General features: G+C 33.1%; 2 protein-coding genes across 3 annotated transcripts; both read right to left on the bottom strand.

Annotated features, from left to right (window-relative positions):
- Positions 1-6,216: 6,216 nt before the first annotated feature.
- LOC130798532 (uncharacterized) lies at positions 6,217-10,697 on the bottom strand. 2 transcript variants are annotated; one of them, XR_009039068.1, is made up of 3 exons: positions 10,163-10,684; positions 7,403-8,677; positions 6,217-7,075 (listed from the first exon to the last, which is right to left on the bottom strand). XR_009039068.1 is itself a non-coding variant. In XM_057661558.1 (2 exons), exons 1-2 carry the CDS (start codon positions 10,463-10,465, stop codon positions 7,562-7,564), a joined length of 1,419 nt encoding a protein of 472 aa, XP_057517541.1. In that variant the 5' UTR covers positions 10,466-10,697; the 3' UTR covers positions 7,308-7,561. The 2 variants fall into 2 exon arrangements, 1 of the variants encoding a protein (XP_057517541.1); XM_057661558.1 differs by lacking the exon at positions 6,217-7,075 and having other exon boundaries at positions 7,308-8,677; positions 10,163-10,697.
- Positions 10,698-10,875: 178 nt separating this feature from the next.
- Positions 10,876-17,021, bottom strand: LOC130798531 (serine/threonine-protein kinase Nek2). The gene is made up of 15 exons (XM_057661556.1): positions 16,718-17,021; positions 15,428-15,565; positions 15,256-15,322; positions 14,825-14,890; positions 14,440-14,486; positions 14,292-14,337; positions 14,083-14,163; positions 13,956-13,998; positions 13,818-13,867; positions 13,650-13,731; positions 13,507-13,556; positions 12,822-12,895; positions 12,641-12,692; positions 12,024-12,452; positions 10,876-11,817 (listed from the first exon to the last, which is right to left on the bottom strand). Exons 2-15 carry the CDS (start codon positions 15,511-15,513, stop codon positions 11,203-11,205), a joined length of 1,788 nt encoding a protein of 595 aa, XP_057517539.1. The 5' UTR covers positions 15,514-15,565; positions 16,718-17,021; the 3' UTR covers positions 10,876-11,202.
- Positions 17,022-18,539: the final 1,518 nt, after the last annotated feature.

Raw genomic sequence — 18,539 nt, 5'->3', positions numbered from 1 at the left:
TGTAAATCACAAATAAAGAATTTAAAAATGACAAGATTTTGGTAGTCATTCTCAAATTTTCAACTTTAACTACTTTAAAAATAATTGTAAAATTTGATCCAAATAAAAATATAAAAATTTTTAATTTACCAAACAATAAATTTAAACTAATTTCAAATTTTCAAATAAAATACATATTCTCAAACACAATCTAAAAGAGTTTCAAAAGTTATAGGATGGCACCATCCTATATGAGCCAATATAGCTCATCATCACGGTATTTTCTTTGTTTTTCTAAATTTTCTATGCAATAATATAAAAAGCTTTTAATTCGATTTGCATGATATAGAAAATCTATTAATTAGTTCAACTCTCTTTTGGGAAAAAATTCGTCTAAGGCCCTTTTATTAACGAAATAGACTAATCATTTAGTAATTTTCTAGGACAATTTGAGCTATTTTGTCGGCTTTTTGAATTGTGCTATAATTTTTATTTTGACAGTGGTTTTAATTTCATCTACCAATTTATTTCTCTCTTCATCTCATCATCCATATGATGATATTTTCTATGTCCATTTGAATTTGCCTCATTTGACAAAAAAAATTCTTGAGACAAACTCAAATAAATAGAAGAGTATAATATAACTATTCAACTCTCTTTGGGGTAAAAATTTATCAGAACCCTTTTTGTTAGTAATTTTTGAGGACAAGTTGAGCTATTTTTCCGTCTCATTGAGTTTGCTATAATTTCTATTTTGATAGTAGATCATATTCTTCTAATCTCATCTACCTACTTATTTCTCTCTTCATCTCATATCTATATAATAATACTTCTTCATTTCCTTTAAATCTGTCTCATTCGACAAAAAAGCTCACATAAAAATTGGTCGAAAAAAGCAAACACAAAGGAACGAGTAGTATGATACTTCTTTTCAATTATTTTCGCCAACTAAAAAAAGCAACAAAATAAAATGTAGCTGAATCAAAGCGGTACACAAATCATAAGTTAGCCATTTATGTTTTTTCTTCAAATATGAGGTAATTGGTGAATGATTTAGGAGTAGAGGGGGAGGGGGAGGGGGGCTAGGCTAGGAATGAAGAGTTTGAACACATATGAGTTAGGGGCCTGGGGCACAGTCAAAGGAGCATTAAGCTGCTCACTGGTGCCTGGCTCTATTATCTTTGAAAGAGAGCATTATGTCCAATGGTGGTCCTCTTGTACTCCAAGTATTGACAAAACTTCATGTCTCTTCATTATACTACACAATTATCCCCCTACCCATATTTGATTCTGATTATTTGGGTCAAGTCCTATTCAAACCAGTTACTCTATTGAATAAAGCATGGTTTTGCATAATCACTCTTGTGCATTACTATAAATTCACTGCTATGAAATCTATACATCCTAAGCATGTGATATTGAGTGTCTTGTAACTTTTATGAGTGCAACTGTGTAGCACAATTATTAAAGTGGTATTTGGTGCTAAAAATCTTACCTCCTACCATTTATTTCATGTGGGACTATACACGTTTATTGCTTCTTCTTATACTACATGGAATATGGATCGTAAATGACGAGAATGACACTTTGATGTGTGGGGCATTTGATTTTACGTTTTAAAAAATATATGCGAATTTTAAATAATAAATTTAATTTTAATTTCTGATCTTTTGAGAGATTTGAGAAATATCAACCCTCATAACTTCCTTTCTTTTTCTTCATACGGATATTAAAGGGACCAAACTCACACTCATTAAATCACTCTACTTTTCCACACTTAAAAATGTGGTAATTATTGGAGGACAAGTTCATGGCTACTTCACCTTAATTTGGTAAATATATTGCTACCTCCACCAAACACAAAAAGTAACCAACTCAAGTTAAGAGAAGTCATTGGTATATTGAGCAGTATTAGGTTATAACTATAGTGATATTTAAATCTAAATTGGAGGCCATCCTAGAAAAAAAAAACATAAAAACATAAACTAAAGGTCTTATAATTTATTTAAAAAAATGCATTTGCGATAATTAAAAAATTGTTTTCAATCATGTTTATTTTAGTTCTAGTTTTTCAACCTTCTTACTAATTCAATTTATAATAATTCAGGGTCAATTTTAATAACTTGAAAGGTCAATAATGTAAAAGTTATAATCCCAACTACTTAAACTAAAATAAAATAATATAAAAAACTATGTCTAATAAATATAACAGTTTAATCAACTCTACACCTAAGAAAGTCAATTTTAACAACCATCTACATATATTCTCTCCTCTTCTAAACTGCTCAAAATTCTAACTTAAGTTTTTCTAATTATGAATTTTTTTTTTATGTTCTTAACCAAATAAATGTCAACTGTAGGATTATTCCGATCAAGCGGTCTTTCAAACATGATTGTAATTTAGAATATTTTCAGAGGTCAACCAAATATTGTCTAGTGACTTTTATGCACTCACAAATCATTGCACAACTCTACTTTCACAGATGCCCTCCCCAGGTCAGGGCCTCAGGGGTTTTATATCCTCATGGGCCATGGCTATAATTATAACCTCAAAATGTGCATTATCTCGGCAGTTTTTGGGTTTCACAAATTATACTTCAAAAGAAGGAAATACTCCACCATTAACCGATAAGAACTTTAACCATCTGTTTGTTTATTGATACTAAATGACAGTAATGAAAATAATTTATAGTGTAAATTTTTATAATATGCATCATGCCATTCTGCTAATGAAATTTAATCATAAAAAAAAATTTCTCAATTTTTCATGACCACCTCATATCACAATTTCAAACGGTAATACATTGAAATATATCCGTGAAGAAAATGAGATTATTAAAGTTAAACAAGCATAACTACCAAACTTGAGATTTTTCTATTAAATTACACTAATTTTTTATTATATTATCACTAAGATTGTGTGGTAGTGGCCGCGTTAGTCTTCTACAATTTTGTACCTATAATTTTTGCAACAGTTTCATTGTATGACTTGTACAACTATTTTTCCATAGTAATACGTGTATTGTATCCACTATCCAGGTATTATTATGATCTACGCTTATTGCTTTTATTTGGTTGCTCAAAGGAGATTGACACTACTACTTTTTTCCAAGATTTTTTCACAAGACAATAAATCTTATGGCTTTTATTTTATTAGAAAATTATCAATGGTATTTTTAAGTTTTGACACTTTATCGATAATATCCTTAAGTTTTTTATTATCAATGGTATTTTCGTATTGTTGAGCGTCTTACAAATTATAACTATAATCTTTTTTAACTTTTTCCGTCCAAAACTGTTAACTTTTTTTCTTTTTTTTTTCGATTTAAAACATAAACGACAATTAACGATTTTGGACAGAAAAAGTCAAAAATAATTACGGTTGTAAAACGCCCAATAATATAAGGTAAAATTGATAATAAAAAAACTTAAATATACCATTATTAATAAAATGTCAAAATTCAAGGATACCATTGATATTTTTCCTATTTTATACGCAATAACAGTTAAAAAAAACCTCATGGAAATTGTCATATTTTCTCGACAAAATCATGTCAAAATTTATTCTAAATATACCTAAATGTAAGTATACATGAAATCAATTCTTGCAATAATGTCCGTATTGAATTTGATTTATTTTCGACTTTATTCAAAGAAAAACTATAGTTATTAGCATTTTATTTTTTGTATCCTATAATAATAGTCACAGTTTTACTTTTTTAATCAATTTTAGTTTTTCTTTCTGAAAAGTCAACATAGATCCACTAATAACTAAGACTAAATAAAATTGCTAGCTTGCTAGTGGTAGTAACGCCTTCTAAAAACAACCACTCCAGTTTTGGAACTTCAATTTCAAATCCAAATGAATTCTAAGTGATGAAGTATGTATGAACTTTCACATACAACATTCTACGTAAGTTAAGACATTATATACTCTATTCGAATACTTTAGTACTTCTCTCTTTTTTAATACTCTTTCCATTTTCTTTTCAAATGTCACATTTGATCTGGGCATGTTTGTCAATACACTAATACCACCCTTAATATCTCTAATTGCGTATAATTAAAAATTATAAAAATTAGATATTAATAAATCTTATGTTGGGATGAATCAAACAAGATCTCATTTGACTATGTTTTACTTTATAGATTAAGAATAAAATACAAATTAAGAGTAAATGATGAATAATGTCCAAAAATCAAATTGGACGTTTAAAAAGAAACGGAAGGAGTAGCAAATTTACTATGATAGAGGGTCTAAAAATGAAAATATTAGAAAGTGATTATAAAATGAGAGAATTGAAGGGTGTGGAAATTTCTGCAAGTACTATCAAAATTGTAGGCAGGCAAAAGGAAAGGACCCCCTGCTTTTTTAAGGCGAGATAACAATTTTATTAGCAATTATTGTCTCTCTTAAACTAAAACCAAGATTTCTGCAATAAGAGTAAAGACTCAGAACTGAAATGAACTTACAAGCAAGAAAGCGTGACCTTTCGATGTCTTAGTAACTATGAGACGTCATGATCTCGTACTTCACATAATGCCCAAGCTTCACTTGAAGACAACTCATGTATCAACAAATTTGGCTATAATTTGATGCCAAAAAGAGCACAAAAAAAGCATGTTTTCTTTCTCTCTCTTCAATAAAAAATTTATTTTACAAGAAACTCATCTACTTTAGTGTGTAATAGACATTAATCTACAAGGGCCAATTCTAATCCCATGTACGTAGGGCGAGTCTAGGATGCGTTTTATTCTGAGGTATGCTAGAGAATCCCTACAGGTAAGAGGAAGAAAAAATTATTCATTCTGTTAGATATCACAAAGATAAAACGACAAGCACTCAACTACTAGGCTAACCTATGATTCTCAACTATTACCAATCACTAATGTACATTATGGTCCATCTCTCACAGCACAAGTGACACTCAACCCACTAAGTATTGGATCATGAGAGTGGTCCAAAATGTTCACCTCGGTTAAAAACATAGTCACTGCTGCAACAAATCAGAGGAAGCAACCCTTTATTCCCTTTGCCTAGAAGGAGTAAAAGTTTGTCATCTTTCCTTTCCAAAGATGATGTTGAGGTCTTCAACAAGAAGACATGCAAATTGCAAGCGACTAACCAATAATTCCTCTACTTTACCTCCTCCCTCTGTATTCACTCATTCACTTTAATAACTTGGCCCAGGGATGATTCACTCTTGCATTACCCCACCATATCAAAAATAAAAATTTTAAAAAGGCAAAAATAAAGAGATATAAAAATATGTGTTGTGTTAGCCTAAACAGCCCAACAGAGCCAGGTCCAATAATGCTCAGATAAGAAGATACAATGATGAGGAATATGTACAAATCTAAGAGGAGATTCAGCTGTACTTGGCAATTTTCTCTAGTTTGGCTTGGTAAACAGAAGCGATTAAAGTGTCATATCGTACATGATTTAGAGGCTTTAGGAAAGGATAATGGTTCACTGGTGTGGGCATAACATATTTAGTGTAACCAGAAGTGTAAATAATGAATATTGGTCGTCATTCATAATAGATCAACTAAGGTCTGTTCTCTTCGTCTGATCTGATTGGATCTGATCTGAATTTACTAAAGTCTAATCTGATCTAATCTGATCTGGTCTGATCTGATCTAGTCTGATCTGTTCTGATTCAGTCTGATCTGATATGGTCTGATCTGATTCCAAGAATAAAGCAGGTGAATGTTAGATACAATAATAAATGCTAGAAAGTAAAGTGTTCTTAAGGTTTAGGTAGTTGTACATTAGATAACATTAATAATAATAATAATAATAATAATAATAATAATAATAATAATAATAGTAATAGTAATAGTAATAATAATAAAAATAATAATAATAATAATAATAATAATAATAAAAGGAATAATAATGATAATAATAATAATAATAATAATAATAATAATAATAATATTAATAATAATGATAATAATAATAATAATAATAATAATAGTAATAATAATAGTAGTAATAATAATAATAATAATAATAATAATAATAATAATAATAATAATAATAATGGTATGGTCTGATCTGGTCTGATCTGATCCGATCTGGTCTGGTCTGAAACTTTCTAATCTGATATGAATAGTTTTGATCAAATTTGATCTGGTCTGATCTGATTTGATTCCAATAAGAATAAGTAATAAGTTAAAAAGATAAGTTGAAGAGAACATGTTCTAAGTGGTACAGAAACACAATTATACACCAATTACTCATCAAGAAACCACTGTGTCTAACTAATAGTCCTACCCTTGTGATTATCAAGTAGAGATATAGAATTTAAGCAAAAGTGCATAAAAAAGAAAGACGCCTTAGTAATTAAGGTTAAAAAGTCGAGTTTTATTAATGATGTAAATCCGGATGCAACCGTCAGAGAGCTAGTTAGCACAACAACCTCTGTTGTGCTCATACGCCTGATTCTCAGAAAATTGTAGCACAATAAGCTGGTGTTCATACCCCTCATTTTCAGAGATTGTAGCACAAGAAGCTCCCCACGCACATCACATTTGCAGCGGTGAACTCCACAGACAAGAGTCTGACTCGAGACACTTAAATTAATAATTCAGAGATAGATAAGATGGTGAATCAGAATATTAGTTCCAATGTGAGTTTTATCAGGGTAATAAAATTATACACAAGTAGCCAAGAACAAACTGGAAACAACTAAAACAAGTAGATTACAATCAAAATGACGGAGATTGAAGAAATGACACTTTTTTAAGTGGGTGCATGATTCCACTTTGAACAGACATGAGTAGAGTATGAACGATGGAAATTCAGTTTGACAAGTTCCTTTTTTCTCTCTCAGAAAACTACTTAGGACAACGAACAAACAAAGAAATATCTAATTTCAAGTCTATCCCTTCATTCAGCTAGGTATACAAAGAAATTCTAATTTCAAATCATTAATAGTGTTGCTTTACGCTTCAACACGTTGGATTGTTTGAAATGATCAAACTGCAAAGAGCCAGATATAAAACTTTAAATAGTTTGCAAGAAAGTTCCAAGAAGTCTTTGAGAAATGACCATGTTGTGGTTTCCAGAACAGCAACCGTTTTATTCACCCTGCAAAATACAGTAAAACTAACACGTCTCTTAAATGTTGTAAAGTGCAAACTACATGTGAGCTGGTCTGAAATTGCCACATTATGAAAGTTCCGATTTTTTTAATGGATGATATAATGTCTGGTTCCCATTACCTTTTAAGATAAGTTCTTAAAAAATAACTCGATGAGAGTTTCTCAGTTCAGTAAAATGCTAGAGAATAATCAAAATGAATGAACAAGGTAACAAGTTATAACGATGACAGATAGTTGAAAATTCAAATTGCTTCCTAAGTCAAGCAAATAATACCACAAAATTAACAGTCTCGTCATACAGAAGAAAAATCACCTTTCTAAAAAAAAATCATATAACCGGACACTGAATCTATCCACAAATCAGGTACAACACTTCGTTTACTTTGATCCAGCATCCACAAATTGCACTATGTGCCTCTGCTAAGGCTACGGGGAATGAACATAAATACATAATTTTCTGGCCTCCCGATCCTCATTTGTTTGATTGCAAACCATTACCACCATAATATTGCTTGGTCGTTTCACGGGAGAATTCTGCAAAGCTCATCCCATTCTTTAGCCGAGTAGAAAGGGGAGGAATTATATTGTCAATATCTTGTGTTAGTTTTTTAAGCTCTTCATCACTTTCAGGTGTCTCCACATGTTTCTGAAAATGATCATAAGAGGTTACCTGCTCCACAGGATAATCTAAAATATCAAATACTTTATTCCAAGCTGGATGTAAAAATACAACAAAAGTTTCCCTGCTCAGGTTTTCTAGTTCTATTGGTCGTAAAACGGAGTGAAGAGTTGCCTGAACCTTCTGTCTTGACAGTATATCAGCCGACTCACCCACTTGCAGAATGAAACTATCAGGAGGCGCCTTTACAGTACAAATGGTTTTCTTGTTCGGATGAAAGATCTGCAAATAAGTATTACCACTGGGTGACGGGCATTCCAACCCTCCAGAAAGCAGACAATCATCTTCCCTTTTGCCCATCTGAAAACTTCTTGGTCTTATAAACATTGGACTAGTAAGAACAGTAAAAGTACCATAGTCATAATGCCACTGTTGCCAAAGGTCACAACTTTTAACACATGCCCTTCCACTATTGCCAACTCTATGCATTTGATCAATCCTGCAGGACTTCATTTCATCCTTAAAATGCAAGCTCTTTGGTTCTGATTTTTGCTGTCCTTTCTTAGACCCCTTTCTTCTGCCTGATTCTTTGATTATAAAAGTATCGAGAGAAGAATGATAGTGAATGAGACGACCCTTTGCTGTCCCTGACTCCAACAAGCTGTTCTCCAATACCTTTCCGCCGATAGCCCTATCACAAATCCGTGCTACACGAAGTCCCAGGTCCATCATACATAATCCAAGTTCTCTAAAGCTACAACCAAGAGCCTTGAAGTGATCATCCATCGACTTTTCATACCCCTCAGAAACAATATTTTCATCAACAGAAATGGGTTTTTCAATATCCTTTGAGCTTTCTTGGCTCAAGTTACTCGAATCCAGATCATGCTCATATTTCAACTGCATTGCAAATGAAGAGACACATCTATCCAAATTCTTCAACGGAACATCACTCCCTAAGCCATGATCCTGCAATATACCTTCATTCATAAGTCACGACTACATTGCTGAAGACATGAACGGATAATATAGAGGTAAACTGCCAAAATATAGGCATTTTTGAGCATAGGTTGTAGAAGGAATGACACTCAATTCATCATCATCCTCATAAGTATCCAACGTACTTGCTGTATGACATGTGTCTATCATCCCATAGGCAGCAGATTGAAGATAAAAATAGAAGCAATCCCAAAAAACACCTCCTTGTATTCTTACGAGTCCATAGGACGATAATGAATACTACAATGTACAATTTACAGAATTAAGAACGGCAAAACCAACTGAAAATCGCATACAACAAGCACTAACTTTTTATTTTACGAATGGTCTCCTTAATATTCACTCAATTAAAAATGAAGCATTACTAGTAAGATGCAGACGTAAGGACCCCCAATACTGAAATTTTGTGCGTCATTGCAAACGAGCTCCGATATCATAATTATTCTCATGAAGTTTGCTACCATTGCTTTCTCCCACTTTGTTATTGTTTGGTTTGGTTTAAAAGTCAATAAGACAAAAATGTGAAATGTGTGGATGGCTTAGAGAAGATATGAAATGTCTCGATCTTAGTCTTAAAAAGCTCACCTAAGGTTAGGCGGGTGATGGATTGGGTGCCTTGATATGACAGGCGATACAATGCCCTAAGGCAAGCGCCTCAACGTGCATTATAACGCCTATGATGAGACATAGGAACACGCTTTTTACTCTTAGTCTTAGAAGGAGCTCATTTGATGCGGGCACCCACAAGGTATATTTTCTATTCTCTTCTGCTGGGTTTTTTGGGTTCTAGATTATTTTATATTTTTTGAATTTTGGGTGCCTCACACCCAAAGACTAGCCCCCACACCCTCTGATTATTGACTTAATATCCTGAAAATGTTTACTAGATTTAAACATCTATAACTGTTATGTTCACCTTGTAGAACAAATTTTCAATACTTGCCAGGTTTTATTAGAGTTTACAAGAAGTGATATTGATAAGTTCACATTATCAGCTTCAACTAAAAGATGATTAACAAGATAGATAAAATAATTAGGTAAAAGAGAATGCATCCTTAAATGCCTGTAAGGCTATCAGCGTATCTCCATATAATGTCAACGTTGCCTACAAATATTGCTGCATATCCAACTTACCAAGCTTTGAAATAACCATTATCCAAGGCAATATTTTTCCTAATATCACTGCTTTTCCATAAAATAATCATTAAAACCTGTGATCCAATCTCACTAAATTTGAGCGAATCAACATTAATAAATTCACTGTGTTTTCAGCAACAACTAAATTCCACTCAATCATATCATTTGGACAAACAATGATATCCTATCACATTCTCTTTTAACAATTGAAACCAAGACATCTCACAATATTAATTGATTGATCAATTTTCCAAACATAAAAAAATCGAAATTATTCAACCACTAATTTAAAGGAAATGAGAGCAAAACAAGGAAGACCTTAAGAATACGGTTGCGATAGTGATGCGGAAGAAGCGAAAGATCCCTTGCGCGAGAGAGCAGATAGTTACGGTGTTCTGAAACATTAGGGATTCCAGTAATGGTGAGAAGTCCTGGACCAGTAGGCCCTAGGGCTTCCATAACTGCTACCGTCACTGATTCGAGTCGTTTGATCTCCGCCAATGATGATGATGAAACGGAGATGAGATCAGAGTAATCGAGTTCGTAAGGTTCTAGTATCTCTCTCCTATCCGCCATGGCAGTTTTCAGCAGACTAGTGATTGAGTTTCCCGCTTTCATCATGAGAGTGCTATTTATAGATCTCCGCCAAATTTGATTAGTGAAAGTTTATAAGGCATTAAGATGGAATCATGGAAGTATAGGTAAGCTCAATTCAATTCTCAGATAATTCTTTCATTCTACTATCAAGTCATAAAAAAATTAGTGGTAAAAAATTATAAATTTAGAATTTTAGGATCTTAATAAAGAAAAAAAAAGGTAAAATAAAATTTGAATAACAATTTTGAAGAATGATATGCTGTAAAATAGAATTTGTAAGTAACACTTTTATAAACATTTTTATAAAGTCAAAACCCTTGTCCTAAACTAAAGGGCACTTAAGTATGACTATGTACTTGTCCTCAAACTCTTCTCTTTACCTCAGATACCCGCATCGGAATCTTGACACTTGAACATGATTGAACAGTTGAATATTTCAATTTGGCTCAATTTAATAAAATATATAATTGAACACTTGAACACATATAAATGTCGTACAAATATACATGAGTCCTAGTAACATAAGTAATTGTTATCGTGCAGGTTAACGTAAGCAGCAGCAGCAGCAGCAACTCCGAAGCCTAAATAACTGCTTGAAGCATCCTCATATCTAAAATGTGACAGAATCACCAAAATCCCAACCAAGGATTTTGATCCTAAAGCCTAGATTACCTGGTTCAAGCCGGATGCGAACCAAACTAAAACAAAGCTACTTAGGTAGCCGATATACAAGGGAGAAATAGTGGAAGAAAGTAACATAGCTAAGCACCCGTTTCTTTGATACTTCTCGCCAACCAAATCGCAGTTTCTCTTGATGACACCTTCTCGAGGCCAAAGGGCTTCAAGAGCACATTAAGTTCATCATATCTCCCTTGCTGCAAAAGCCGGGCACTAAACTCGAGCAAACCTTCCAAAGCTTCAGCACGTTGTTGATACGAGGTGGTATCAAAACGTTGTTGCCTGGAATCTGATGACGATTTGCTGGATAAACCACTGACTTGATTCTGCTCTGAAAGCTCATTGACCACGTTTGGCTTGGTCAAGGCTCTGTCAACAGTCTGTACTGTACACTTGTCCTTCATTATCGAGCGGTCAACAACATTCGGGGAGGTGGAAGAGCACTGAGCAGAGATTGATGAGGTCCTATTTACAGGGTAAAGGGGACTATTGGAAGATGCTAATGGGTACTCGGCCATCTTGTCAATACGTGGTGCATTGACAGATACATCAGGAGACTCGACATTGTGAAGGATACCGACATTGGATTTGTATCGGGTCTCATGGTCCGCCGCCATGTTGCTTGACATTGAAAGTGGAAGGGAAACTCTACGTGCTGACCTCGAATCTTTAGTTGTTGGAGTATGTGACATGGGAAGCTGCAAAACGAGCGATTCAAAAAATGATTTAGACGATTGGTGTTAGAGGATCAGGAAGAACAAAGGCATTGTCAAGTATGTCAACCAGGACTAGCAAGTAGCAAACTTATATACTACAAGGTCCGATTACCAGCCATCATATCTAACTTTATTCGATCTTTTGAAGTGAGATAACCAACCCCAAGAAACGGGCAAGAAAAACATACCGAGGTACGATTGGAAGCATTAGTGGAGATCTTAGAGGATGTCGACAACCTCCTAAAAGCGGTTGAACTTTTTGCGGGTGTTGATAACCTAGAGGTTTTTGAAGTAGAAGCCTTGGCAACAACTGGCTTATCAATGCCAATCTCCTTGTGCATGCTACCAATAGACATCGCTGCGAACTTTTGGTTAAAATACGGGGGGTCCAGCTCAGCTTCAGAGATGCTGGGATTTTGGGCTCGGTCATTGCTGTATGATGATCTTCGTTTCTCTCGCTCGACAAGCTTTGGATTTTCCTCGACCTCAAGGAATCTAGCTTTTCTCGGGTTATCGTAAAACGATATTGGTAAAGTGTTTCTTCGTGGGTTCCCAAACTTCAGATTAATTTTGAAAACGTGTGATTGAAGATGAGGATGCCTAAGAAGTTCAGCAGCCTGAAACAATGAAGTCAAAAACATTATAAATCGGAGTCATCAGAACAAAGACAATCAAAGAATTTTAGTCACAATATTTAAAAAAGAAAGCCGACGCCAAGGCACAAATCATTCAAACTGGAAATAGATAATAACACAGAAAAGTGGCATCAAAAAATTAAACAGGTGAACAAGGAAAGAATGCATACGCTGGGTCGGAGTTCAGGGTTTTTCCTTAGCATGCTCTTAACAAGACCCCTACTGCAAAATGGAAAGGCGAAATAGAGTGAGAATATCCATATTGAACTCTAGAAATATAATGCAGGATTACATTCCGTCGCAAGTCAAAGTAGAAAAAGTTACTACAATGTATAAAAAGAAAGCACTTACAATCCACCCGAATACATGGTTGGAAGTGGAGAGACAATTGACTTGTTTATTTTGTTAATCAGGGCCTGCATATCCTGCACAACAAGAGGATAAACAAAGTCACTACAAAAAATCAAATGCATTGTAAATAATTGCACAAAGGAACATAATTTTTGTCTCGGAAGCAGGTAATTCCAATCTTCTTGTTTCCTTAAAGATACCCAAAGGGTACCGGAAAAAAAAAGGAATAGTATGGAAAAGGTCCCGTTTGGTTGTTGGTACTAAATGGTATTGATGGAAATGATTTATAGTGTAAATTCTTATGGAATTTACCATGTCATTCTCATGGTGATGAAACTTTGATCATAAAAAAAGCTTTTTGTTTACAAATACCACCCAATAGGCTAATACCATATGGTAACGTATTGGAATAAGTTTTGTAAAGAAAATGATATGATTGAAGTTGAACAGGCATGTCCGTTATACTTTTTAAGTGATTTTCCTACCAAAATCACCGACTTTTCATTACCATTTCCAACATTTAATACCGACAATCAAATAGGTAGTTCAAGTTTAGTACAGGAAGGAGATAGAGAAAGGAATACAGCACAATCAACATTTTGTCCGCCGTTATGTTACAAACTATTATGCAAATATCTGAGCTTATACAGAAAGTAATATTGCAACAGATTTTTAAGCAACTTACAAAAGCCTTAAAGGCAGGTCTCAGAGCAGCCATTTCATAGATGCAACAGCCTGAAACAGACACATGTCAGGTTGCAATACCAAAAAATACAAAGGCAGAAGAAGGCTCCCTGTAAAGAAAATTTTACAGAACAATTAACAAACCTAAAGACCAAATGTCAGACTTTGAGCCATAAGGTATATCAGCGAGAAGTTCAGGGCACATATAACTAGGAGTTCCAACCACCTAAAGTACAAGAAGGTGAGTCAAGGACTTTAGATACCGCAGAAAAAGAGGATCTAGGCCTACCAACGCATCAACAAACCACTTACAGAAGAAGCAAGATCATCTGAAGTCAATAGTTTTGCTAGACCAAAATCACCTGCGTTCATCAATAAACAGATAAAGAATAAAGTATTAAACATTGAAGCGTGCATAGTGCAAGAGTTGATATGATGAAATTGAATTACCGAGACATATGTCTTGCTCCTTTGTCAAAAATATATTTGAACACTGAAAAGCGAGAAGATAAAGGTCAGCACATAATAAAACTCAAAATATGACAGCAAGATCCATATCCTTATAAGCCTAACTAACCTTGACATCTCGATGTAGGATATGGTTCATATGCAAGTAATCCAGTGCCATCAGAAGTTGAACCAACCACTTGCAAAGTTTCTACAAAAAGCATAATTATTAAGAGAACATCAAGCAGAAATTAAAAAAAAATAAAAAAATAAAAACAAAAAAAAAATGTCGAAGTATAATTCGATTAAAAGAAACTATATTTGCAACATATAAAATACCTCTTCATTGAAGTGAATGCAGTTAGCTCTCTTGATGGCATCCGCCCTACAATGTCAAGGCAATTAACAAAGGTTGCGAATTTAAAGGTCATGCAGGTGAATTGTATATCAGCCTTGCCACATATACAAGAATAGTCGGAAAACTTACATGTCACCTCCTTCACAATAACCAATAACAATGCAGACATAGCAACCCTGTGATCCAGCACAACAAAATATCAGAGTTAATACAAGATACTAAAACAGTATTGGCACCACTAACAAATGCAGCCGTGTATTTACAAATTTATTTGAAGGTTACAAGATGCAATTCCAAGGAACAGATTAGGATAGAAAGGTATTGCCGACTCATCAGCCTATAGGCGGTGTAGAAACCATAGAGATTAAAAAAATTCGGTTTAGATTCAGAATATTGTTTATGGGTTTAAGTCTTTAGCATAGATATTGTGTTTAGCTTTAGAGCATTTGTCATAAAACAATGAATTAACTTACATAGACCTTTATAAGAGCTATCAAATAGCGCATGTACTAACCTTCTCAACCCATGAGTCCTTGTACTCTACTATGAAAGGATGCCTTATTTTAGAAATTAGTTCTTTCTGTAGATCATAGAACAGCAAAACACATTACAGTCAATACTCAATAGCGGCAGAAATAACAACATGAAGTATTTTGCCTGGAGGAAAGATCAAGAGGAATACAAGATATTTTAGATGTAAAGTAGTCACTTGTCTTCAATAAATTAAGTCATCTATCATTTTTTATATGAACACCAAACCTTGTAAAGTAAGCATCTTTAGCTTAAATGTAGTGCATTTATTCATCATATCAAGGCATGAAAATGTCCTTTCTATAGTGTGAAAATCATAACTATTACTACATTGCACAACAGCCAGGTGAAAAAGCATATAGCTATGAAGTTATAATAACATTTAATATTATCAGATTAACAGCTTAAACTGACCTCTTGATGAGCAGATCTGCGGGTTCTGTCTGTCTGACGAGCAAGTCGGATTTTCTTGAGGACATACCTAAAACATATAGCTGTCAAGCTAAGAATATAGACCATGAAATGCGAAAACACTTCGCAGTACTATAGACTGAATGTTCAACACAGCAGATAAGAAATGAGTTACTTCTTTTTTTCAAGTTTATGCCGTACAAGAAGGGCTGCGCCAAACGCACCCTTGCCAATTTGTTCTAGTATCTCATACTGCTCCATTTCTACTACCAATACTTCTCAATTCTGGTGCCTTAAGTAACAATTTTTACTCCTATTAATGACAAATAAACAAGAGATTACAGTCCAAACAAGCAGTAAGAACTAAGATGGACAAAAATGAGCAAGGTAGCAAATATGTCAAAGCCGTTTAGCTGCTTGACATTCCCCACTTCTTATGAGCCTTAAAACCCAATTGGCTATAGCAAGTATTACAAACACAACCCCAATGAAACTGATGTTAAATCACAAGCCAAATCCCTTATCACAAAGGAACTTAGCAAGTACCCATATGTCCCATTGAGAGCTTTTAACGTAAATGTTGCAATTCTAATGGGATGCAGAGAGTAATGCGGAAAGCCAAGTAAAACCTTCCATACCATATAAGTGAAGCAAAAAAAAAAACACTAGACCTTGTTTAAACATCCTTTAATATGCTTACGAATAATCCTAAAATTCAAGAGAACAGGAAATGAAAGTGACTAACCTCCTTATGCAATTATACATACTGAAGAACTATCTCTAGAAAGGTATGAAAAAGTACAGGTATGACTTATGAGGAACATAATCCTTGAATTGGTCATACTCATACATAGAAAAGCTCATAATTATGTCAAAAACCCTAACACATAAATGGTAATAAAATTCACAAAACTGTACTTCCAATAAAAAGGTCTCTACAATACATGCCAAACAACCATTATTGAGTCATTTCCATACTAAAAAAGAAAAAAATGAGTACAGCAACTCTTTTCTACCTACCTAAGCAACTTTAAAAAACAAAATTTGGGATTCTTTTGATTGAAAAAGAGTACATGTTTCCACTCTTAAGTGCAATTTTGGGTTCTTATTACTGTACACAAAATACAAAAAATACCCATTAAACTTACAAATACAAGCAAAACCCAAAACCCAAAACCCAAATTCCAAAACAGACTTAGAACTTCAACAAAGTCCTCTCAATTTTGGGTTCTATTAGCAGGAATTGATCACAAACACAAAATACAAAAATATACCCATTAAACATTACAATACAACAAGCAAAACTCAGAACACAAAATCTCAAACAAAATTAAAAACTTCAACAAAACCCCAAAATTCAACCAAACGCCTTTCAAAATTATACTACATTGCACTCATTTCAAGCACAAAAAAAAAAAAAACAAGTATAGATCAAAATTTTGAAGACACAGATGGAAAACAGTACCTGAAAATGGAGCATGTTGAGGTAAAACAGGTCTCTTTGTTGAATGTAATCCTTTTCCCGCTCTTCAACAAGTATAAATGGGGAAATGAAGCGCAGAAGAAGATAAAATTAAATGAGGAGAAAAAGATAAAGTGATTGAAAAGCAAGTTTTCAGTAATTCAAAACTTCAAAAAACATTACTAGGAATACTATTGGAAAAGTAAGAAATGCTCGTCCTAGCTACAAGCAGTCAAAATAGAGAATGAAAGTAAGGATCCTGAAAAAGACAGGAGACAAGACGAGCAAAACAAAATGAAGTGAGAGGAGAGAGAAAGTAGTCTATAGGAAAATTGATCGCCTTCAAACTAAATTTGATTTATAGGTACTGAATTGGATATCAGTATATCACTTGATATTAAAAATTAATTTTAATTATATAAAAAAACATTTCTTCTCTTTTATTATATTTGTTATATTTTATTTTTTATGCAATCAAATCCGTAACTTTAATTATTTATATAATAAGCAATGCTAAACTAAAAATTATAAAAATTTGATATTATTAAAGTATTTATTTAGACGATTGAAACAATATCTCACTTGACTATTTTTTTTTAATATATTAGCCGCAATATATAAAATAAACTTGAAAAATAAATAGCATTAATAATTCTTATATAGCAACTATTTTAGAACAGAGAAAGTAATATAAATGTAAATTTCTATTATAAATTAATTCGATATCTAATTTGAAATCTAGTCGTTAAGTCAAATAAATTCTCTGTAATTGAAGTTTGGATTTTAAGGAGTGATGTTATGCCATGTGAACTTGATCAATAGTTCATCAGAGAGGCAGAGCTATTAATAGGCGATAGGTTAGACTGTTAGAGTCTATCACAAGTTCACAACCCATCTTAAAAAATAAGAAAAGATTAGTGCATATTGCAAACTCCTTGTCCTATCAATGAGTTTGTGCATAAATAAATATTAAAAATAGTTTGGTTGCTAAGTAAATAAAATAATAAATTAAATTTTATGAATGATTTTGTAGGGGTGAATTGTGTGAATGAGAATTAATAAAAGCAACGGAATTATATGCATAAAAATATAATAAATTTAACTAAATATACATAAAAAGTGTAATATATGTAAAGGAACAGATGGGGAAATGGAGTATGAGATATTTGAGTCCTTAACCCACAAAATAATTTGACTTTATGTTTAAATTCTACTTCCTTCGTTTCAATATAGTTGTAATATTGAAAATATATGCACTATTCACTTATCTACCTTAGTTTGTGATTAATTTGTAATCTATAAGTTAAAATATAGTCAAGTCAAATTTTGTTTGATTCGTTTGCAAAGATCATTAATATCAAATTTCTATAATTGTTATCGTACATAATTATAGATATTAAGGATTGAATTAGTGCATTGAACTACGTAAAAAAGCAAACGTTGCAAGTATTTTAGAACGGAAGAAGTAAATTTTATTGATTTTAGTATCAATAAAACGAAGCTACTCAAATAATTTAAACTTATAATAATTTTTAATTCAATTATTTTTTACCCCCTCCTATTCCTCTAAGGAGTCCTATTTGACTTTTCACGGATTTTAAGGAGAGTCAAAATGGGACCTTGAGGATAGAGCCCAATTTAAAAGCTGATTTTTTGGCACCAAAAGTCTGAACTTTTTTTTCAGTTTAAGACCAAAATTACATCGATCGTCTACTTAACTCCGAAAGTACATAAATAAGTCCTACAAGTACAATAATTTTTGGAAATTACATAAATTTGTCCGACTACTAAAGAAAATTAAATACATCCGTTACGGTTTCTCAGA

This window comes from Amaranthus tricolor, chromosome 13 (genome assembly GCF_026212465.1).
Source record: "Amaranthus tricolor cultivar Red isolate AtriRed21 chromosome 13, ASM2621246v1, whole genome shotgun sequence".
In the NCBI taxonomy this organism is placed as follows: domain Eukaryota; kingdom Viridiplantae; phylum Streptophyta; class Magnoliopsida; order Caryophyllales; family Amaranthaceae; genus Amaranthus; species Amaranthus tricolor.
Note: the sequence above shows the minus strand (reverse complement) of the source record. Positions and strands in the feature narration are given on the sequence as shown.

Bases quoted from the DNA above. Each gene is read 5' to 3' on its own strand.
- LOC130798531 (XM_057661556.1), bottom strand. From the start codon at position 15,513: ATGGAGCAGTATGAGATACTAGAACAAATTGGCAAGGGTGCGTTTGGC. The intron at 14,338-14,439 runs GTAAGTTTTCCG...TTGACATTGTAG, and splicing joins TATTGTGAAGGAGGTGACAT to GGCGGATGCCATCAAGAGAG. The intron at 13,557-13,649 runs GTTTGTTAATTG...TGTCTGTTTCAG, and splicing joins GTCTGACATTTGGTCTTTAG to GCTGTTGCATCTATGAAATG.
- LOC130798532 (XM_057661558.1), bottom strand. From the start codon at position 10,465: ATGATGAAAGCGGGAAACTCAATCACTAGTCTGCTGAAAACTGCCATG. The intron at 8,678-10,162 runs GTCTTCCTTGTT...GGTATATTGCAG, and splicing joins ATCGCAACCGTATTCTTAAG to GATCATGGCTTAGGGAGTGA.